Genomic DNA, 24,673 nt, shown 5'->3' with positions numbered 1-24,673 from the left:
TTAAAAATATTTCAAACTTGACTTTGATCATAAAATTTAAGAATTGTTAGTAGTATTACTAGTTATTAGTAATTAGTATTATTAGTTAGCAGTAAAATAATTTGATAAATGTAAGATGTATTATGTGTATTAATAATAATTAAGTAATACTAATAAAGCTGTTGATTATTAAGCCAAAATTGTATTTTAATTTTGTATAATTTATACATTAAGCAGAAATAAAAATATTAAAATGAATTGACTGTTTATTAACATTTATTATACCAATAAAATCCAACAAAAATTAAAGTTTCAATCTTTTTATATCCTCGGGACGAAAATCTATCCTCATAGAAGCAATACGTCGAACTTCAGCAGGTGTTAATCTCCATGCTATTGCATCTGCACCACAATAATCTGCTAATTCTTCTACTTTTTCAACACTTAATATGGTAGCTATTTGCGTTAATCGTGCAAATTTATCACGTACGGACCATGAGGTAACAGCGGCTAAGTAACTTGCTAATGATCTTACTTCTTTATCGAGTATAAGACCTCCTGCCTAAAAAATTATTGATTATTGGAAAATAAATATTAAGATTAAAATAAAATCATAAAATATACATACTCTATTGAAAGTAGACTTTAATACAACTTTTTCTAAACGAGCTGTTACTTCAGCAGTAAGAAGACCAATTAAAGCATCATAATTAGATGTTGTTAAACTTCCCTTAAAACTTTGAAGTAAACCTTCTAAATTCATAATTAAAGTTTGTACGAAAGGTTCTTCTGTTTCATATCTTAATAAGTCATCCTATGGATATTAACGAATTGTTACGAGTTTTTTATGTAACTCATTTTAATCATTTCTTATGATTATATACTTTGTTTACCTCGTTTATATGATGATCCACTGATAAGAATGCATCGACCCAAGGTGTGACTCTCGGTTTGACAGCGCTTACTCGTAACTGTTCTAGACCATAATCATTAACCGCTCGTAAAATCGACATAACACCTTTTAAACCGGATAAACAACTGTCGATTTTACCTCTTTCTTTACTTTGCATATTGGGAAACGTCGCATCTATTTCTGTACTAAGACTTTTACATAGCGTTTCGACATATTCGATACTTACGTCGGTGTTATTTAGATAGGTCTATGAATGAAATACGTAAAACAAATTAACATATAAAATATGCAAGAATTGTAAATTTTGTACTTAATATTACCAAAAACATTAGACGGGCGAGCTCCGTATCTGAAGTTTGTAGACGACCATGTTGTATACTTGTTTGAAGGGCACTGTAAGCTTGTGCCAGATCCAAGTATCCTGCTGGATAACCTTGTCGCAATCGATTTCGTAATCTGTTTGCAAATTCTCCTTCTAATATTCCACAAGCCATATTAACTACAGCACAAACACCGTCTATACTCCAACTTGACATAGAACGCCTACACACGAAAATTTTGTATTCTATTTGTACTTGAATTAAACATAAATTATAAAATTTTGTCAATACCTAATACATTTCTGTACTATAAAAAAAACATCATCAACCATACTAGATGTTTGTTGATCTTGATCTAGGGTATCCATTCCTAGTGCTTTATTTACACTTTCTTCGAGGAAATATCTTTCTAAAGCAAGATAAGCACCTAAAAGTTCTTGCATACCATGTGCTAAATCAGAATTGTTGATAATATTTTCGAATTCATTTATTAGATCTTTGTATTGTGCATCATTTGTTACGCTAATTTCTACATCATTCTAGAATAAAAATGTTATAATTTTATAGAACTTTGAAGTATTTAAAAATATTCACGTATGTAAGAGTATTTAAAACACATTTAACTTACTTTAACCCTCCTTTTTAAGAACCTTATGTATAATTCTGCACGTGAATGCATTATAGTAATTTCTCCCAATAACAAGTCAAACTCTTTGGGATCTGCTTTTTCAGAACTTGGTTTACGAACATGATCATTTACAATTTGTACTTTCTTAGATATAGATCGGTGTTTCATAAATTCTGCAATAATCTTTTTAACTTGTCTATTAAAAACATAAATTTTATATTTTTGAAAGTACATACAATTTCCCCATATACGCTATAAATATAAATACATGTAATATACCTGTCACATTCCTTTTGCAAAATAGAAATTGTCGTTAATAATCTTCCAGGACCATAATATGTTTCGATTATTGGTTGGTGTATCTCTACAATACGAGCAATTCCTTCAAATAGTAATGTCATAGTGTCAGAAAAAATAACTGATGCCCTTTTATCATTACTTTTTATTTCCAGAGCTGCTTTTAAATTTTTTTGAGCTGTTTCCTGCAACTGATGTTAGAACTATATAGTTATATAAACTTTATAGCATTTAAAAAATCATATAATTTATTACCTTTGTGCATAAATAACTACAAAACTTTTTAAGGCCTTCGGTATGCATCTCTAATAAAGGAAATATTTTGAAAAATCTTTCAACAGATGCAAGATCTTCTGATTTTACTGCTTCATCAAATTTATGTGTAACCACAGTTCTGAGTTGTAATGCAGCTTGTTGTAATGTAATTAGAGAACAACTGACACTAGTGTGATCCATCAAAATGTCTTCAGCTGTTCTTTCTAATAATTGTTGATCCATTGATAAATAACGATAAACATGTGCTGCACCTTGTTCATAATCTTCATTACACAATGCCATAGCTACTCCTTCACTACATAGTTGTAAATCAAGAATGTCATTAACACGTCTTTGACATTCGTATACTCTGCTCTATAATGTAACAATAAGTAATTAAACTTGATGCTTTATATGATAAACAACTTAATAATGAAATTATTATCAGTAGCGTAGTCAATATTGCAGCTCAACTTACTCTTGCTAAATCCAATTGTCTTACTTTGGCACTTACATTTTCTGCTAATTCATTAGTACGTCTAATCATATTACAGAACTTTTCTCCTTCTGTCCGTATTATAACAATATTAGGTAATACCTTACTTATACTTTGGAGTTTTGCTTCTACATGACATTGTTTTGAAAGTATATTTTCTAAACTTTTTTCTATCTTAACCTGTAATTAAATACACCTGATTTTTAAAAATCCAAATGAAAGAATCAAATTTGGAAAGAAGATATGATGAAACCTCATCTTCTGATAATTTATTAAGTATATGTGTCAAATTGTCTTGATTTGGAGATAAATCCATGATACACATTATACTAGTGCAGAATACGAGATTTACATTACACCTAGAATAGTTTAAAATTCAACAATTTTATTAAGCCGCGAAATTCATCATACTAGATAATAACATAAGGGAAAGACGATTTAACCGTATATATATATATATGTATGTATGTATACGGCTACGTATATATATATACATATGTGGCTAGAAATTTATAATCTATCGTATTCAAAAAACATTTTATGACATATATGATGAATAATTGCAAAATTCAATAATGGCCGAATCTTTAAATTTACATTATTTTGTAATTGGACAATTTTTATGATTATATTAACGAATAAACGTAGCATATTTTTAAAGTATATATTTTATTGTTTTCAATGATACATATAATAAATATGAAAAACTAATAGTAACAGTATTTAAATTTTGGTTAAGCTAGAAAATTGCATCTTTATAATCGAAACATCCTAAAAGAATTTTGCTAGATATTGATTAATTTTGAATATTTTTATAATGAAATATAAAGTATACTCGAACGAATAAAAATCGAGATCAATCGTATTCATGAATATCAGTATAAATGAAAATTCACCAATGACAACGCCTTTAAGGTGTTCCACACATGCATCGAATCGTCCCACGCATCGCGCGTGGTTTGTGAAGGAAGTTGAGTTCTTTCCGCGCATCTTACGCGTTTTCCTGAAGGAAAATGGCTACCAGCTGTCATTTAATCGAAAAGTGCAACTTCTAAAGTGACAGAATTCTGTGAAAAATCGTTTAACGTGCATAAGATCGTCTGGCGCGATGCAATTACATAACGTTGAAATCATTTAGTTGAACGACGCCACTTTTCATCTACATGCGGAACCCGTGAAACCTCCTACAGTGCCATGAAATTTTATTCCACTTTACTGTTTACAGTTTTTATTTTTTGCAAAACGTATCAGGACTAACAAGTCAACGCTACTTCCACGCTTTTTAAATAATTTCATCACTTCAGTAGTCATTTTAGGATCGTTACTGACAATTTAATCGTGCTACATATTAAAGACTACAAATTTTTGACCTGACTCATTATTTTTGGAGCTCGTTAATTGCAAATACGGTAAACCATTGTTTAAGACTATTAAATATGGAAATTACAATATGTAATGTAACTTATATTCTATGAATTTTATGCAGATACTAATTTTTGTGATTATACACTTTTGTTAAAGTTGTCAATGTTTTTTTTTACATTTGGACAATACTGCTGTCTTATTTCAGAAAAGCAGCATGGGTTCGAGCCAACAGTTTTCTCTTAGGTGGAATAATTACTTAAAACATATTACTTGTGCTTTTGATACACTGAGAACAGAAGAAGATCTCGTTGATGTAACTTTAAGCTGCGAAGGAAAAAGAATAAGAGCACACAAAATGCTATTATCTGCATGTAGTACATATTTTAGAGATTTATTTAAGGTAGAGTGAAATTAAGAATTTAATAATTTATTACTGTTAACATATATTTTATAAATGATACTTATTCTATTTTAGGAAAATCCATGTCAGCATCCTGTTATAATATTTCGTAATGTAAAATTTGATGATTTGGCTGCATTGGTTGATTTTATGTATCAGGGTGAAGTAAATGTGGTTCAGGAACAATTAGCTAGTTTTTTAACAACTGCTGAACTGCTTGCTGTTCAGGGCCTTACCGATGGTACAGGAAAAGATAATGATAGTTTAGTAGAGGTATGTTTTTCAAAATTGTTAAATATGATTAGATATTTTCTGCTTAAATTAAAATAATACATTTGTATCGCGTTAAACTGTGTTTCAGGATGACATAGAAATTCCTAATGAACCTGAAATTCAACTTCAAAATGCTTCTAGCAAAACATCAGCAGACAAGAGAAATAAGTCACCTTCATCTCCAATGCCTTATCATGCTGTTGACTTACAACCTGATGCTCCACCGAGCAAAAGACGAAAATGTAGAGAAAATGCAAATACAAATGTGGATAAGACTATAAGTAATGCTTTATCTTCAAAAGATTCTGAAAATAAAACTTCCGAAAATCAATCAACGACTGGTTCGGATCCTGTTGAAATAATACCACTAATGCCAAATTTAAAGTTGGAAATGCCTGAATATTTAGTACAAGATGGAAGTAGCTGTAGTTACGAAGAACAAAGTTTGGGAGACAGTTCGCTAAATAAGATTGGTATAGAAGATACATCATCTAATACTCCTGATCATGATCAGAAACCTGATATCACTCAGACATTTTATTCGAGCAATCAGTCTACTTCAGATAGCTTGGATCTCAAACATCAAACAACTGATGTTGGTAAGATTTTTATTATTTTATTTTATCTTTAAAGCATAGAGGGATATGTTGCATAATCTCGTTTGTTAACTAGGGCACTTGCTTTCGAAACCTAGTACTTCTGGAGAAAGATTAACACAAGAAGCAGTGCAGGGTAAGTGTTTCCCTAATCAGTATTTACTTTATCTTACTATGACACACGATATAAGGTTGTGCCATATCTTTTAATTTTTTAAAATAAATGTTAACAATTACCAGAACTGTATTAAGAAGTTATTATCAATAAAATGTACATAACATAATAGAATCTGTAATTCCTAGTACAACAATTTGAATCAAATATGATGATATTTGATATTTATATCGAAGATTTAATTAAGAGAAATGGCACTGCAAACTAACTTTAAGTTTTGTACCCATATATTGCTGATGCTAATGATCCCTAATTAATTTTAAAATGATATTTAATTATCGATAGATAGTGCATTTTATGTTTATAAACGTGAAAAAAACAATTTTCGTTTCACCGAACTATGGTTGTCCTACAATATATGTATCATTAGTATATTATAAAGAACTACTTGAATATGGGTACAAAATTGTTTTTATGCGTATTTTTACATATAACTTCTATTTATTTTAAATTATTCGGAATTTGATGATAAAATTATGCAGACTATATACATAGAAGAAAGGGGATTAATTTTATTATATACTTAATTTGAAAGAAAGTTGCGTGAACTTCTTATGACGTAAAGTGTAAAAATTTAATAGAATGTAGATACAGTTTTCTATTATCGTTACACATAAAAAATTTGTTAACAAAACACTGATAAAGTTAAAGCCATTAATAGTGGTTGCAGCAAAGATTTGTTATCAATTCAAGATGAATAGGTTTCAGACAAAAAATTCCAGTTATTACTTATAGATTCGATTTTATGAAAAAAAAACAAGAAATTAAAAATTTTATGAAAAAGTTTACTCGCATTAAAAATATTATAATTTATCGAATATCAGATTTTTTAAATCTTACGTTTAAAATAGTTTTTACCTTTTTTGTTTGTAAATTTATTATTTTAATAAAAACATCAGGATCGGGTTAACTAAAACGATCGTGTAGTAAAATATCGATGCAAATATCTTGGAATCATTAAAAAAAAAATGCATTTTCTATTGTGAAAAAATGTTACTTTATTTCCGTTAATCATTTAACTGTACTATAATATAAAATATGCATGGTTTTTGGATGTAAATGTATGGCATAGGCACTCGGGTGTAGGTTGAACTGTAGATATTAGTAAGCATTGCCAAGTGCTGTATGTGTGCCGACAATCATCAACATTCCCTTAATAACTCGTATAAAGCCACTACTGCGTTCCTTCCGAGCACTAACTGTAAGCATATTTCTGTGTATACACTAAAATATCTTTCAACGCTGGTATGAGGTAATTTCTTTGAATCCGCAGAACTGTACGCAGGACACGCACGCACGTGTGTGGTGCAAATACATACATATCTCACATGTTGATTTCACTTGCATGCAAAGTTAATCTTAAATTCATTAATTTCATCGTTGTCTCTATCGTTCATGTAAATATAACGAAAGTATGGATGAAAATTCAGAGAAAGAAAAAACAAAAGATTATTTATTACACGGTTCTGTGTATATTCCAATGCTATGAATTCGACGCATCGATTGAAATTCACATTTGTAAATGAAATACTTATTTCGTTTTCCTTTATCTATGATTTTCGTATGATTTGTGAAATTTAATTGTATTGCTATTTAAGATTAACTTGCAAGCTTGTATATTCATCCCTTTTTTTTTTTTTTTTTCTTTACAACAAAACTTCGTAGCCTTGTAAAAGAACTAATTTGAAGTAAGTAGCAATGGTGGTGGTGCTGGCGATAATGGCATGTAAATGATCCTTTTCTGTATCCGAACATCTTGTTATATACTCATTTCTTCTTTTTATATAATGTACCGTAAATTCGAAAAACTCAATGTGGGTGCGTGGGTATCCGATATTCAGGTCGAATCGATGAGCCTTTGAAACACGATAGGAATGGGAGTATTATGTTTATTTCACTGAACGTTCAATTATTTTGCCAATAAACTTTCATTTCTTATGTAGAAACGTCAAAGTCAATTGTTACAGCGCGATTATTTTCAGACATGATATAATTCGAATTGTTCCGCAAAGAATTTTTTAACGCGACCCGATCCGAAATACATTTGACCTGTTCAAAAGTCAATTTCGGCAGGTAGGTAAGCAAAGCTTCTTTGTGTTTATCGTTTGATCGTTAAAACAGGAGCATGAATTATTCGAACAAACGCGAATTTAATGTCTACCGATAGTTATACCTTTGCGTGCGGAAACAGGCCCGGAAACAGGGTTTCTAGAAGAATTTTTGTATTGAAAATTCCGTTCGGAAACTGTAAACCGAAAAAGGAATAGGATCGTGTACACAATTCATGTAACAATATTTCAGGCGTGAAATAATCATGTAAATAACGATATAGACGATACAGGAGGATGTTTGTATGTTATTATTAATGCGCGGAAGGGCGATCGAACTGATGCTCTATATTAGAATTACGAGTGTTGTGTGTGTGTGCGTGGATTACTCTCCTTTGCTCGCGCTGTACGCGCTAAACTTTTTTATAACTGAGCGTGAAGCGATGTTAAATTGTAATCGTGTGCCGACCCATTGCTCTCCAGCAAATTGGCGATAACATACTGAATCGAAGAATTATTTATCAAGACGATGAAGCGTCGGTCGATCGATCTTCAAACTTACAGTCGATTACCCAAGCGTAACACAATCGTTTATCAGAATTTTAATATATTGTTCTGTCTATATAAAAACGACCAGGCAGGCTTCAACTTGATACTTTCAAATCTTTAACGACATTGTCGTTTTACGTTCATGCAAATAAGAAATCTCGGAGCGCAGAGAGTAAACGTACACATGCCCGAACAGGGAGTACGATTTCCGAACGATGATCAGCAGAGGCACGTAACGAAGTTAAAAATGACAAAATAAAATAAAAGATATATTAAAAGAAATACATGTGAACGAACGGCTTTTTTTGACGATCAAAGACAAAAAGAGAAAGATGATTCACGAAGGACTTGATTTTCGAATGGGAAGGAGCAGCATTCGCGCGATATACGTACTATATACGTATGTAAAATGTATCAAACGCACGTATGATACGTGATAGTTGCCAGACTGCGTTGCAAACGCAGGGAAAAAGAGGAGGGGAAATAGGGAGGGGTGGTAGCAAGGAGAAAAAGTTAAAAATGTAACGATTTTATTATCGAGACGGGAAGCATCGATCGAGGAGTTCGAGAAGAGAAACACGAAACGAGAAGGAAAGACCGGTGATCGACAGATTCGGCTAGCACCTGGCAATGTTACATTTCCATCTAAATACACGCATACACGTACGAAAAATATATCGTTGGTATTGGTATCGCTGATACTCTAGACTGGCTTTCACGGCTACGGGATTGGTTGGTGCTGGGATTGGTCGTTAAAGAAATTTGTTTACTAATGGTTGCCTGCATGTGCACATATACTTAAGAATTGACTAACCGAAGTGTTTGGCCAATGTGTTTTCTTCAGGAGGGATTACGTACGTATCTGGTCAGCCGCATAGCCTCAGCAAAGCAAACGGTCACGGAAAAGTATGTGTACACTGCAAGCAGCGCGGAATGGTCACATCACGTGGAAAACTCAGGCAGACGCGCTTCAAATGTTGGCCCTGCAATGCCTGTTTGTGCCGCTGGCCATGTTTCGTCGATTTTCACAAAATGCGCGCCATCCCGCACATCCCGCCCCCATAGCACCAACTCGCCCCCTCCGACCACCCTGAGTTAATATCGTTACTCGACTAATCACACACCCCTTGTGCTTTTCGACTTTCTCTGTATGTTACATCTACGACAAGGGAAAACGACGTGAATTGATAGTGAGAAACAACAGGGGAATAAACAGAAGAAGAGAAAAAGAGGAGAGAAAGAGAGAGAGAGAGAGAGAGAGAGAGAAAGCGAGAGAGGGTGAGAGGGAAAGGGAGAGGGAGAAAATGAGCATTAGAACGGGAACAACATTCTTTGTTGGTTTCTTTTCTCTTTTCTTTTTTCCTCTTTGGTCGATACCGAAAATGTTATATTTCGGCCAAGTTGTACGCATGTGTATTTATTAGCAAACGTATGATTTTTTTTTTTTTTTTACTCTTTTTCCTTCTGTTTCTGATGCGATCGCGAATAATTTTATTATCCTGCTTTCGTACGTTTACTCTCCACGTTAGTTTTCAACCGGTAATCTCTTTCGTGCCTTGTGATCGTCGGTTTTATTCCGCAAAATTATTGGGTGCGAAGCGCATTTCGCGTGTTCTCGATGTGGACGCGTGGTCGTTCTGCACGCAACCTTCTCGCCGAAACAGCTAGGAAATGCATAATACGTTTAGGTGATAGTGTTGCGTTTTCATTTTTGTTATTTTAATATAATGTACGCGCGCGCGCGTGTACAATTCAATCTATTCAACAATGAGAATACTTTAATCGTTTATTTTCTGGTCTTTCGGCACAGAGGCTACTTCGTGAAGGAAGTAACAATGAACGTTCTCGTTCGAAACCTATCATACTCCGAATACGATCTTGCTTCGTTGCAAGTATTGTCCACCTGTCAACTATTTTTTACAATGTAACAACAATTTAGTGCTTATTTATAATTCATATTAGTCGTAAATTATCAGTTAACTGACCGGTTATTATCCAAACAATGGATATTCCTTCAAACCGTTTGTATTTTATATTTAGTAACTTGATCGCGCTCGATGGCTTGATTGTCTCATATGCTCACACTAGCATAATAGAAGAAACGTTATTTAATTTAATTTTCACTCTATACCTACATAAGACTGCGACGAGTAAATTCGTTATCGATTTATATGATAATGCTCTACGACTCTTTGTCGATGGTACTTAGATACAAATACTTGGTCACCTTCGTCGGAGTACCAATGTCTATTTCGGCCTTCTTTCTTTTTTTTTTCTTTTTTTTCTTTTACGAGGTACGCATATGTGGTGATATTTTACGCATATATTGTTTTGTCATTTTTACCATCATTTTTATTTGTATCTTGGTACATTTCACGAAACATTCACATTGTAAGTCGAACGTCATTATATTTAACGATTTCGTTACAATAATCACGGTCCAATTATATTCAACTTATAGATATGTGAAAAGTAAGCAGCTTACTCATTACGCGATAAGTCGACTAGTTGGTGAAAATAACTTGTTTAATCATACAGTTACATATACGTGGAATTTCTGTGTCACGCGGTTACTATTATTGAGTCAGGAGTAACCATTTCGTTGGTACAAACTACGAGAGAAAAAGGCGTTTTATAAAAATCCTACGTTCATTATCGTTATCATTGTCGTAACGTTCCGAAGATCTCGTATAATTAAGTTTGTTAATGGCTAAATAGTGTCGAATGAATGCTTTTTGTATTTGTATGTATCTGATGGACTTAATCATAAGGCGAATAACGATATAGCGTGCTTTCTAGTACGAGCACTTATAGACTGACATTCATCGTTGCACACATCGCTCATAGTATGAAGAACTGGTTGATTTAATCTTCCCGCTAGCATAGATTTTTTAGAATCAAATTTGTCGATTTATAAGGTTCACAAAGAGTCAGAATTCGCAAGTATAAAATGCCGTCCAATTAATTTCTTTCAAATACTCGTGTTATGTAAGGCGTTGGGTCGATAAAAAGCGCAACGTGAAACGTTGTAAATGATTCGGTTCGAATGAACAACTTTAGAAGAAAGTTGTGAAACACATGCGAACTTTCTAATAAAAAGAATCGAAGCGATATTGTAATTGAAGACAGCTTATCTTCCTTAAAACCCACGTCACGCGAACGATCCTTGGAAAGGAGTAAGTAAACGCGCAAACGAAGATGGAGGAAGGAAAGGAAAATGAAATGAATTTCACATTCCTTGATAAATGGAGTTATTACAATATTAGAAGTATATTATATGTATATCGTGTGGTTGGTAGTTTCGGTGTATTTCAATAGCCTGGGGCCTTGTCGGGCTTGTATCTCCTTTCGGTGGTGTCATATGCTCTCTGTCTCTCTATATGGTCTAATTAGATTTAATCTAATCAGCTTAAGCTTTCAACGCACATCGTGTGAACGACCGTGCCCGAAATCGCGAAGGAAAGTAAACGATCCATCGTCGCGAATACCAAGAAAAAGTTCGTGGATCGTTGAAATTTCAAATGATCTGTGCATTCGCATCCATATCAGTGTCCGTGTTCGTGTTCGTGTTCGCGTTCGCGTTCGCGTTTGCGGTTACAGAGACGATAGGAAAGGAAAGATTTTTCGGTGTTTTCGTAAGAACTAAACCGCGTAACGACCGCGTAAGAAGCAGAGGTGAAAGATACTGAACGGTATCGTGTCTCTTGTCGAGAACGCGATATCTAAGTTTGCATACGGCACATAGTGTGTTCTAGTTAATATAGAGGTGATCTTGTGTGTTTGTGTTTATTTGTAGAACGAGCAGGAGATACCGCAGGGGGCGGGGGTGGTAGCGCCGGTCCTGCAACCGCGGACCTCGTCTCGGACGATGACTACGGTCAGTCCACGGATACAGAATTATTGTTTCGCTGTAGAATTTGTTGGAAAGGTTTCAAGCATCCGATGTCGTTGACACTGCACAAGGACTTGCATACAGGGCAAACCAGGTGCCCGATTTGTCAGCGCATCTTCAGTCGAAGTTACGACATGAAGGCTCATTTGCTGCGCATCCACAAGTGCACGTTCAGTGTCGACGCTAAATTGAACTTTCGAAAGTGATCGCATAGTACTGCCTCGTGAGGAGACATTTATTTTTTATCGTCCTTATATTTTATTTTCGGATAGAAAGAACCGGCTGAACTATCGATATCGTCGTGATACTGTTGATCGGTGACCATCGCGTGTCTCTGGACCAAACATTAACGTTTCCAACGTGATTGTTTTTAATGTGATTTATTATTTTCTTATATATATACATGTATATATGTATGCATATATATATATATATATATATATAGTTTTTTTTTCTGACTCAACAGTATCATATCGATTCTAAGCTGTTCTAATCTCCGGAATATACTCTTATGCGTACCTCTTCTATTTATCGTTCGCATTAAATCTTGATATATTTAAACCTTTGAACAGACACGAGAGATTTTGGCAAGAATCGATTGGTTTATTGTCAATCGTTTTCTGTATTCGTGTTAAATAGACTGATGTCAGTAGACTCGAACAAAGTGCCATCAACGACAGATGACGCGAGAAAACGTAAAGTTCCTCAGAGAGAAAACGTATTTAGAAAATAAGCGATTCAAAGAATTAATTAATATTTTTTACTCGTGTCGCTATAAAGTAAGATTCGATCGATCTTAGTTTTTGTTTCCTATACTTTGTTTTATTTCGTAAACGATTATTTACTTGTTCGAAATACGAGAGAAATGCGACTGTTGTTGGTGCGATGCGCTATACCTATTCGTTTAATTTTTACAATTTAATACATCGTATCTATTTATAGCTGGAAGTTTTACGTTATTACAGGATGTTTGTATACGATTTACTAAAACAGTCTCGAAAGATATATTTCATATTTGAATCACTGTTAGAAAGTTGTAATAAAACTTTCCAAAAACTACATCCCTTGTTTCACTCGTTCAAAGATCATAAAGATAATTAACGAAAGGACAACATTGAAATCGATCGTTTAACGTTCGGTTATTCGTATTACCGTAGCTATCGATACAGAAACGTTAACATTTTCAAGCTTCTTGTTGTTCCGGTACTCGAGAAAATCTTCTCTTTTCTCTTTAGCAACAGACGCTTTGTTAAACATGCTTGTGGGAATTTTTCAACTTACAGTGGCTATACAGCAGATATACTTTCGTGAGGCGAGTCACGCTCGAGAAGACGATGGTTATTTGCGATACGTGCCCTAAATCCTCTGCGAACAATCGCTTGCCTGTCTTTTAGCCGTCCGTTACGACGTATCCCCTTCGCGATCTTACTCCCTTGCTCCTATTTCTTTTCTTCCTTTTCGCGAGGCAAAAGTCACGATCGCTATTTTCAAGATATTCGACGCGTCAAAATTCAACCAAGTTACTTCCATGATAGATTGACATTAGGAAAATAATACAGAGCAAGGGCAAGCAATGAACGAAACCGCAGAAAACATTAAAATCCCGTTTTCAAGATTCGAAACATGCAAAACAGTGAAATTTTATCACATAAGTACGAAGCTGTCTGTGTGTATGGGAACAATTTGGATTGTGTGCGCAGAATCTACGCACGATACAACGCCCATTGGGAATCATCATGAGCATCAACACGAGCTTCAGCAGCAGCAGTTGCAACAACAGGAGCAACGACCACAACAACAGCAACAGACCAGCCTCGGCTACGAGCGGATCAGACGTAGGCATAAGCCTCTTCATGATCGAAGTGGTCGTTGGGTATGCGACGTCTGCGGTCGTACTTATAATCGTGGTGATTCTTTGGCGCATCATCGTAGTATACATAGGGGTGATACAATTTGTCCGATCTGTCAGGCTGTTTTCGCTCGGAAGTATACGATGCGCTGTCACATGTTAAATGTTCATGGTATTAATGTTAAATAACACGAAACTTCACGCAACTAGAAATACTTATGACATTTACAACAGTTGAATAACAAACTGTAAGAATCGTAAGGCTGGTTTTATATTATCATAGGCTGTGAATTTCACGTTTAATTTAGTACTTCTAATTCCACGCGAGGAAATACCGAAATCGATCCACTACTGTTTCGATGTCAATCATTTGCATTCGCTTCTTCTCTTTCGGCTCTTACTTTCAATTCGCTTTCATATTTTATTCGTGTACACATATCACGATAGTCGGCAACGACCAAGCGTAAAACTGTGTTATCACGTATGTGCATGGAATATCCATTACTCCGTAAACAGTAATACGTATCCTGCACAGTATGGCTTACGCCATGATCACTGAATTTGTACATATCGTGTACATAATAATTATATAATCTATATATAAATTATGGAAACCCTCTGGGTATAATTTTATTATTTTATCGTTGAACAATTTTTCATGAACGCCCGATTGATTTTTTATACTTGTTATCTTTGTTCGAAACATACCAGAGATATCTTAATTAATCGATACTAGAGATAGAGAGAGGGAAACAGTAAATCGACACGTTGCCTTTCATGCTCCTGAGTTCGATTCTTTCCCAAATATACAAATCATCTCTTTGGAAGTACGGAACGTAAGACGGTAGATTTCTCTGTTTCTTACTAAGGAATTCTTGTTATAGTTATAAATGTTGAACAAATTATTATGTAAAGATAAGTCATTGCATCGTAGCTTGTAAATATTATAGAAGAATGTGTTTGGCGCAAAGAATTACCATACACCGTTATCGCTTTTTGTTTTGTACGTACATGCGTGGTCTGAAAAATAAAAGTGTCGTATAAGATGTATCGTTTTTTGTTTTTTTTTTCTTTTGCTCTTTCATTTTTTTTTTTCTTTTCCTTTCTTTCCGTTGACAAGCGCTTGCGTTAACCGCGTCCACGAAAATGTAACCAATGACGACTCGTGATTATCGCCCGATATTCACAACATTATCATGAACCTAGTCTCACAAATAGACGTATATTCATCAAAAGGAATACATGATTGTCGGTTCACTGCACACAGCAGGCGTTTAACGAAAATTCACAGAAAATCTAATTTCTTGTGTATCATATATAAGGTAAATGTGTGATCACCGTAATTACAAGATGCTTGTTTTGTGATTTTCAATTGCATTTCTAACTGCAACTGATCGATATACCTTGAAATAGGATTTCTGATATTCTTCTGCATGAATATTGAACATTTTTTGTACGTATATACATTGTTTGGTTGTCGTTCAAACGTTGTATTCACAATTCACAGTAGCATGATTGCTCCAAAAGTTTAAAGTTGCGTGTTTACCACCTCGTGGTTGCTCTTTCTTGTACAACTCATCGTGTGTGCTGCCTTTTCTTATCGTTCGTCTCCTCGAGCCGTTGATGCATAGATCGAGTGAATTGCAAGTAGGATAACAGAAAAGTAATTATAATTGAATAAGATAAAAGAAAAAGAGAGAGAGAGAGAGAGAGAGTGAGAAAGGAGGAGGTAGGGAGGGAGAAGGAGAGAAGGAAAATGGAAAAAAAAAGAATAAAGGAAGGAAGGAAGCAAGGAAGAAAGGAAGGAAAGAAGGGAAGGTACAGGAAATGAACGAATTAGAGAAAACAGCGAAAAATCGCGTGCGATCGATATTTTCTAATGCTTATCGATGAGAATAGTATTGGTTGTGTAGAAGATCGTTCGCGCTTTAGCGACGATACGCAAAAAGATGAGAGAGCACGAGATTAAAGACCGATAGACGTAATAATCGTGAGTGTCAGATTGCTCGCACAACATGGGCGTACGTACTACCATGAACGTTTATATCTGATTTAGATTCTCGTACGGTGGTCATCGAACAGCCGTCGCATTCGTGCAAACTCTGCGGTAAAACATTTTGGAATCGGGACTCGATGTACAAACACATGAACATGCACAAAGGAACGACTCAATGTCCGGTATGTCATAAAGTGCTGAGCCGCACGACGCACATGAAGCGACATTTAAAAAATCGGCACGGTTGGCTGGGCGTCGGGACGACCGCCGCCGCCGCTGCAACTGCAGTCGCAAACGCCGCAGCAGCCGCCGCCGCAGCAGCCGCAGCCGCTGTTGGGTCTGCAACCCCAACTGGAACCGGAACCGCGTCCACCAACACCGTTCCCGGTGTTCCCATAGTCTCCACTGTTAGCGGCGCTTCAACGGCGACCGATGTTACGACCACCCTGCCAACGCCCATTTCCGTCTCCTCCACCGCGATTGCCCATCAAAACGTCGGAAGCCCTACCGCTGGCCTCGAATCTAATGCTACTTATACTACTATACGCATTAGAGAAAGCAGCGTCGAAAGAATCACATCTAGTCCTATTCCTTAGTGTGAACATATCCTGCCGAATTCACTCACCCGTCGACGGAAAAGAGGATAAACGCGCGCGCGATTCTTCCACTCTTTCTGTCCCCTTCTCCTTTGAACCTATATCTCACCTATTGTCATTGCCATGTTTTTTCTTGACTCGTACACGTATAAACTATTCGAGTCGATATAGCACGCGTCAACTCTCCTACGAACATATGCTTTCGATTATAAATATCTTCTCTTTAGATTCTAACACGTAGGTATATTTATTTATATTTGCTTATACGATCCGATTTGTCGATCGAATCGTTCAAAATGATTTGCGATCGAAAGATCGGAATATTTTTGCGTGAAAGTTATTCCTGCTAAACGAGTAATCAACGTATCGTAGCCACGAGCTAAGCATACCAAAAAGCTATTACGTTTTTACCTATAGCAGATTAGCATTCCGGTGTTGTTTGATTAATCGAGAAACGGGACATCACGAGCGCCCTATTTTTCAAATTTAACACGGAAATTCGCTAGAAATGTATATATCATGAAATGTCACTCTAGTCGTCGACGGGAAGCCTATGTTAAAGACACCTGTCTTACACTTTACGTTATACCCTAGTCATTTGTACACATGCGTGTGTGTACGTCCATTTATGTACATCCATATATGCATATGAAAACGGAGGAGGAGGAGGAGGAGGTGGAGAGGGGAGGAGTAGAAGGCGAAGACGGAGGAAAAGAAAACGATGAAGATGAAGAAGAAGAAGAAGAAGAAGAAGAAGAAAGAGAAGATATCGCGTGCGTAATGACGAGGAAACCCTGTATTAACGTTTTTTATAACCAAAGACATGCAGTAGAACAGAAAGAAAAAGGCAAATTATTTTATCTAGTCAAATGAGTTCGGTACTTAATAGCGTGTAAGGAGGAATGTGCATCTTTCTTTGTACGATCGGCCGTGAATATGCAAATTTCGCAGAGTCCTGAACGATAGATCGACTATGAGACTGAACGGAAACGTTCGATCGTTTTCGAAGCTTCGATGTCTTTTCAATTAAGTTTTTCCGCCTCGACGAAAGTTTCAGGATCGGCCGTTAGAAGCTTCTATCTTTATTTTCAATCATCTCGATCGATCTTGATGGTTTTCTTGTTCGCGTATGATCGTAAACCTTCTTCGAGGCAAGGAACGATTCGTACTCACGATGTTGCAGCGTGTAAAATGTATTCGATCGTTGATTGGAAGTACAATTGTGTACTAGAGAAACGTGCCATTTTCGTTGCTCTTTCTTTTTCAAGTGGAGCGAACAAAAGCTTTATTTGTATTTAGCGACCAAGCTGTTCTTCATTGACAGTAATTGGCATTATGTTGCTCATTTATTTGTCTGGGAGAATCCGTATGTTACTCCCGGACCAAAATTTCGCCATAATATATACGTTTATGATATTAAACATACTCATTACGCCGTACTATTTTAATTATAAGCACAGAGGCTTGCCGAATTCATATACGTGCACATATTCGCCTATCTACGAAATATAGATAGAACTTTGTTTTCGTTTATACGTTTATGACGATATGAATATAAGAGTTTAATATCTTTACTTTATGTTATTTTTTGTTAATTTTATTATATTATGCTTATTGTTTGCTTGTTTCTTTTTCTTTTTAGTTTTAATTCGGTTTCGTTTTTCTATGTTAGAGTTTTATTTTAATCCGAGGAATCGTAATATCGAAAGAAGCTTGGCTTCTATCACGCGAGTTAATTCGATTCGAGTCGTTTACTTCTGTACGATTATAAAGAGGCTATTATTCGATTATATATACAGACAACATGCGATATGATCTCTTGTTCGCTGTATGCCAAAGTTCTTCAACACGTTGTAAATCGAGCATAGCGTTAAATCTATATTTTGCGGAACTTGATTGTGACGTGACTAAGTACAAATCGAAGCTAGTTGACAAATGTTAAAAAGGGAACAATTTAGCGCAATTGTCGTAAATTAATCACAACGTTGACTACGCCGCTGATTTTCGATGCTTGTACGATTCTGTTCTATTTAGTTTCTATACGAAGATATTTACAAAGAAACACTATCTCTATCAACAGAAATGCAAACATCACAGTGGTAGTCAACGGGTGGGTCAACAGTTTAGTAACGTTCTTTTATTATGCGAAGAAGCAAATTTTCTTTGTGCAAATTAATGATGCTTAAGTTATAATTTGCGATCGCATGCGTTCTATAGTTCTATATATACATATATATATATATATAGAGAGAGAGAGAGAGTATATAATATATATGTATCTCGTGCTTATTATATTTTACTTCGCACAATTTGCACGTATACGTTTTATTGTGTAATTTCGAATCGTCTTTTTTCAAAATTGACGATATTTTATTAGAGGAACGAGTCAACGTTTGATGAGATATATTCCTTTCTATGTTACTTTTATCCCCCCCCCCCCTCTCCGTATTTTATTTATACTAATTTACTTTACAAATTAAAGAAAAGAAGCAGGAAATATATTGAAATGTACATGCGTTTACTTATACTTGTGTATGGATAGACGTCTACGTTCAATTTAAAGGAAACGAATGTGCACATTCCTCGGAAACCACAATACAAATAAGTACAAGATTGCCAATTATTACTTTAGAAAAATTGATATTTCCTTCTTTAGTTATTTATAAAAATAAGAAGTATCTATATATATATATATATAAAAATATATATAAATATACAAATACAAATATATAAATATAAATATATTAAAAAATATATATACAAATATTATAATATATCATTACACGATCTTATGTTTGGCTTATGCAAGTTAACAATGTAAGTAAAAAAGAAAAAAAAAAGAAAAAGAAAAAAAGAAATATGTGTGAATAAAGTTTCAAAATGTGAATGCTGCAGAGTTCTTTTTTCAAACATAATCGAAGGTTTCAAATTTCGATGTTGTTACGTTCTTACTAAACTTGTTACTTTAATACGAATCGATCTAGATGAGTAAGTATATAACGAGTTGTTACACTTTATACAATGCGTGTTGCACAAACGATAGATACAAGCTTCGCATTTTTTTATTACTCGAACTTGAACACGTACGATATTGTACAATAAAATTTTGCGATAGAACTAATGTTTGCAAAACATAAAACGCTCGACGAGTCAGCATTATCAAGATCACCTATTGTGTTAACTAACGAGAGCTGAAGGTGACAGAATACTTTGCGTATGTTCAGCGATGTCTATTTATAACGTAGTCTATGTAGGTATCAAGTACTGATATTCGTAAATGAACACGGAAAACTATCTAATTAACATCGATTAATGATTCTGTTCTGAACACGGTATAATTGAATTATTACTTTTGGCGGTTGTCACTGTACCATGTTAAATTGTGCTTTAACGTTTTCACGCTTCTCACAGTTACTACGTTTCTTTTTTTCGTTTCTCAATTTTGACACACCAATAGGACTTCATTAATATACTGCATATAATATTAGTGGCAATACGTTGATACATAAAGATCGCGGAATCACATCGTGTCGCATCGATGTAAATTATTATTAGATAGAATGAAATGAAAAATATTTCTGGAACGAAGTAATGATTCGAAAGGGATCCTTGGTTGATATTGCAACTCGCAGAGCCGCACAAACCGGATAAAGCGATCGGTTTTCGTATTTACTGTGCGTATCGTGTTGTCGTATCGACGCGACGATGACGCGGCCACGACCGATACGTACGAGTCGGCTCTGAGAACAAACGCGAATCAACGGAGGATTCGATATATGGTGATTTATCATTTCCGATTGGAAAGGCGGTACATCCAGCACAGGTAGAACAATGATCTAGTCTGTGTTACGTGTTACTGTCCCCTCAATTTGTTTATGAAATGTAATTGCCTAGAAAGCAATGAGGAATCGGCGGGTCACGTGGCTGTTAATGTGTTGCAGGGGGGGTGGGACGCAATCGGAAGCATGTTGGCGATACAACTGGTCAAGTGGTGATGCAGGGTCCAGGGCGTTTTTCGTGCAGACTCTGCGGAAGCGTTTACAAGCACCTTGCTTCGCTGACCCAGCACCTTGAAGTGCATCGCAACCAGACTACCTGCATCCTATGTCACACCACTCTCAGTCGTAGAACCGACCTGCGACGTCACATGCGTCTGAAACATAACATGCAATGGCAAAAAACGATCCAGAAGCAGCGCAGCTCGAAAAACGAATTGGACTCGTAAATTTTTTCGAACGCGTCGAGAAATGTTGCTTCTCGCTCCGCCCTGGTCCCCCTATGTTTTTCTTCTTGTCTGTTCGCGTCAAGTAGAAACATCTTCCGATCTTTTCCCTCGGCAATTTCTCCCTTTTCTGTTTCTTTTCTTTTGTCTTTAGCTTCAGCCGCCATTTCTCCTTTTCTTTGTCCGTTAGTTGTCGTTCATCGTCGATGTGTCAACGCTTTTCTCTTTACTCCGAGAAGTAACCCGCTTTTACTGAACCATCCTTTAAAATAACCCGATGTTTCGCCATGTATTTTGTCGTTCGTACACATTGAGGTGAACCATTTGGTTAGCGTGTTCTCCCTATGTACAGTATTAAAATCGGACAGGGGCAAGAATTGTAGAATCTTACGTTGCTTGCATAGTTCTTATTTTAATATTTTAACGTTCGCGTAACATTTTATGATATTAACCGTTGCCGTTAATTTTCGCGTGAAGCAGAAAGTTTGAGGACAGTAACATGGGACTTAATTAATTTGTATCTATCATTTTCTAATCCCGATCTCATTCTGTCGAAACCTCTGGTACAGTATCTAAAAGCTGGACTTTTTTTTTTTTTACTGCAGAAAGCTAGGAGTACACGTTTCCTTCTTCGGGAAATAAATATCCACGGATTTCTTAATTCTCTGATTTTCGCAAGCTGATACATAATACTTACCCCTTTGCTATACTGGTAACATGCGTTTTCGACTTTCAGAGATGCGAACAGTCACATGGCGCGTATGCTTTTATATTACTTTCGTTTCTCATCGTTATGCTTTTAGTGTAAAGCGATAAGAAATCGAAAGATTTAATTGCAATGTGTAACGTTATTAACGCGTCTCCGCTCTATAAAAATTCTAGTCAATACTGTACAGTACTTTAAGCCATTGTTAATACGTTTCTTTCTCTTATCGTATCTTCGCTTACGATACAAACTTTTAAGTTGACAATGTTTCATACGGATCTCTGTTACGCGCCCGATTATTAACACGTTAGCGTTAAAAAACCTCGATAACTATTGTGTTCGCAATGAAACACTGCGAAATCGATGATAATACAGTTTTTTCGATAAGCGATGATTATCGACAGTGTGCAGACGAACTTGCAGTTGTGTACATTAGTCGACAGGCGATAGAACGTATGAAATACAAGATATCCATATCATCAATAGAAGAATTACGATATTTCGATGCGAGTAACAGGATGGTCGAGTCAAATGCGTTGCATTAGCGTGCAAGTAATGGCGTTCTTCGAGACTTTTAGATGCGTATTATTACAACTAAATGTTGCGACTCAGTAGAAGCTATACTTGTGAGCAGCCGACCGTTTTCCACTCATAATGTACTCGATTCAAATGAAACATGCGGTACTCGTCGTAAAAATCGTTTTAAATAACAACCTCGATATTGATATTACACTGACTCTGTTTACACGTCTGTTATTCGCGTGCTCGAGTTTTCTTTTTCGATAAGGATGAACTTAGCTACTTTGAAGGATCGCATAGACAGTGCCTTACACACAATTATCTAGTTTTACATTTTACATATTAACTTTCCAGATGTTTACCACAGTTGAACGCGTATAAGAGAATATAAGAGAACTGAAAGTTTTATTCTTTTCGTCTGTGGCTTCGTGTAAACATTGTCTCTGTATAAAATTGAACGAAACGATTCGTTCACCGATAATCCATATGACGAGAATGTAATTTTCGATCGTTTGATACGGTTCGGATTGTGTCTCTTAACTCGTTCGTTCTTATTCGTATATTATTTTCTTTCGCGATTTACGAGGTCGAGAAGTGTCGCGTTACCATTCAAAAGTTCCAACTTTACCGCTTAAGTGTCGTGCGTGTCGCTTTTTTATAAATTAATTTTATCGATAATGCTAATTAACTTAAGTTATTCGATTATTCTACGCTATAAGCCTTACGGAAATTCTACTTAATCCCCGTGAGTAGATCATATCTAATGAAATTCTTAGAAATAAATAAAATTAAATAAGGGGTAATTACTCGATAATATTTTAGAACGATATGTTCAAGCTTGAATATAGTGAAACTATTGTACGTTAGATTTGTAATGCGACACAGTAAATCTTAATTAAAAAATAATGAACGTAAAGCGTCATTTCGATTACGTGCATCTGAATGGGAATTATAAGATGTGCTTCTTACTTTATCCTCGAATTGATTGATTCGCGAGATACAGGCATTCCGTTTCAACTATCGATACAAAATTATACGTAAAGAGAGATCGATTTGTCCGATGAAAGACATTGTTTATGCACGATGAAGCACTTAATCGTAGAGTTACGCGTAGTTCTAAACATAGATGTTCGCTGTTGAGAATCGCACCAAGTTTCAAGGTAAAGTCGAAGTTTTCGAGATATCTCGTAAACGATCGATCTGAATTTATGCCATTAACTAAATATTAAGTAAAACATGTACTTGATTGCAATGCGTTTTTCTTTTAGATATTAAGTAAGATGTTAGAGTGACAGCGTGAATTTATACGATGTATATCGCACGATAGTTGACGTGTTAATGATAGTTTACTAAATTGGTTTCACAACCAACAATTGTCTTATCGTCGCATCGATTAAATTATATTTAAGCAGCTGTCGTATTTTAAAGCACACACGCAAAAAAGAACTAAATGCATTTATCAGAACGATGTGTTTGCATTAACGAATTTCATTTAACAGGTCATGGGTAGCTTTCGCGAAAGGAACGATATACATAATAGATATCATGTTTGAGTGGAAACTTTATTTCATAAACCCATGGTTAACCATATATCGCGAACGCGGAACGCACCACGTACCTAGACGGACAAATGCAAACTGTCTATAGATAACATGGTCAAGTAATAATTGCGCCGGTAGTAGCAAGCTTTTCATTTCGATTTAAAAACGTGTTACGTATATGTATTAATTGTGAGCTTGTGAGTTAAAAGTGACATAACAGTATGCTTTAAAATGTTATTACAGCAATGTAAATAAATCAATTTACAATGGAAGTTCCAGTGTTGATATCTTTCGGGAAAGTGATATGCATATATCAAATAGAAATTACGATCGAGGCAAAAATTTACGAACAGACATAGGTTCGATGCATTTCTCTTACGTACTGGATACAATATTAAGTCTTAGATGCGTTCTAATAACATTCAACTCGATTTATGGTATTTATTTATAAGCAATTAAAGATATAAATGTGAACATAACCAATTATCTTCTTTTAAATGTATTCTTAATTACGGTTCTGTACTGCTTGTGGTGTGTGAACATACTCTTTCCTTTTGCCTTTTCTTTTCTTTTCCTACTTTTTTTTTCTTTTTTTTTTTTTAATATAGTAGGAAAGTGAATATTTTACAGTTTCACAGACAATACGCATTGCGGTAAAAACCGACCAGTATACCGCGAAACATATATGTTCCTGGGATTCTTGGAAATATCTCCGACAACCGGACAACTAAAAATTCTTGATCAAATTTTGAGAATTTTTACATTTAATACTTGGTTAAGAATCTCAGGTTATCCTTGTGATATCCATTATTTTACTCTATATACTAGTTTATATAATAATAAGTAGACTTGTGAGATTTGAAGTATCATTCGTTACGCGTATAGAAAACAAGTTCGTTAAAATCATTTATGTTAGTATTTAACAATCGCCGAAGTACTTCTGAAAGAATTAAAATTCGTCTCGAAATATTTATTGCGATATAATGTTATTGCAGCGTTAGTTATAGGAAGATATAAATTTATAGAGGCACACACAAGGATACCGGAATGGAGTTTGC

The 24,673-nt window shown here is 35.2% G+C and overlaps 2 protein-coding genes across 7 annotated transcripts; one reads left to right on the top strand and one right to left on the bottom strand.

The window, feature by feature from the left end:
• Positions 1 to 237: 237 nt before the first annotated feature.
• Positions 238 to 3,933, bottom strand: LOC126871707 (conserved oligomeric Golgi complex subunit 4). Of its 3 annotated transcripts, none has more exons than XM_050630810.1 (10): positions 3,785 to 3,933; positions 2,871 to 3,068; positions 2,393 to 2,767; positions 2,120 to 2,328; positions 1,841 to 2,036; positions 1,504 to 1,751; positions 1,213 to 1,435; positions 873 to 1,139; positions 608 to 793; positions 238 to 541 (listed from the first exon to the last, which is right to left on the bottom strand). In XM_050630810.1, the coding sequence occupies exons 1-10, from the start codon at positions 3,917 to 3,919 to the stop codon at positions 284 to 286; spliced, it is 2,295 nt and encodes a 764-aa protein (XP_050486767.1). In that variant the 5' UTR covers positions 3,920 to 3,933; the 3' UTR covers positions 238 to 283. The 3 variants fall into 3 exon arrangements, with proteins under 3 accessions (XP_050486767.1, XP_050486768.1, XP_050486769.1); XM_050630811.1 differs by having other exon boundaries at positions 2,907 to 3,068; XM_050630812.1 differs by lacking the exon at positions 3,785 to 3,933 and adding an exon at positions 3,142 to 3,356.
• Positions 3,934 to 4,148: 215 nt separating this feature from the next.
• Positions 4,149 to 24,313, top strand: LOC126871727 (broad-complex core protein isoforms 1/2/3/4/5-like). Of its 4 annotated transcripts, none has more exons than XM_050630870.1 (6): positions 4,149 to 4,297; positions 4,459 to 4,653; positions 4,729 to 4,926; positions 5,015 to 5,525; positions 5,599 to 5,658; positions 20,569 to 24,313. In XM_050630870.1, the coding sequence occupies exons 2-6, from the start codon at positions 4,468 to 4,470 to the stop codon at positions 20,850 to 20,852; spliced, it is 1,239 nt and encodes a 412-aa protein (XP_050486827.1). In that variant the 5' UTR covers positions 4,149 to 4,297; positions 4,459 to 4,467; the 3' UTR covers positions 20,853 to 24,313. The 4 variants fall into 4 exon arrangements, with proteins under 4 accessions (XP_050486827.1, XP_050486824.1, XP_050486825.1 ...); XM_050630867.1 differs by lacking the exon at positions 20,569 to 24,313 and adding an exon at positions 16,092 to 19,514; XM_050630868.1 differs by lacking the exon at positions 20,569 to 24,313 and adding an exon at positions 13,887 to 15,081.
• The last annotated feature ends 360 nt before the right edge of the window (positions 24,314 to 24,673 follow it).

The sequence above is a fragment of the Bombus huntii genome, chromosome 12 (genome assembly GCF_024542735.1).
Source record: "Bombus huntii isolate Logan2020A chromosome 12, iyBomHunt1.1, whole genome shotgun sequence".
NCBI classification, from domain to species: Eukaryota; Metazoa; Arthropoda; class Insecta; order Hymenoptera; family Apidae; genus Bombus; species Bombus huntii.
Note: the sequence above shows the minus strand (reverse complement) of the source record. Positions and strands in the feature narration are given on the sequence as shown.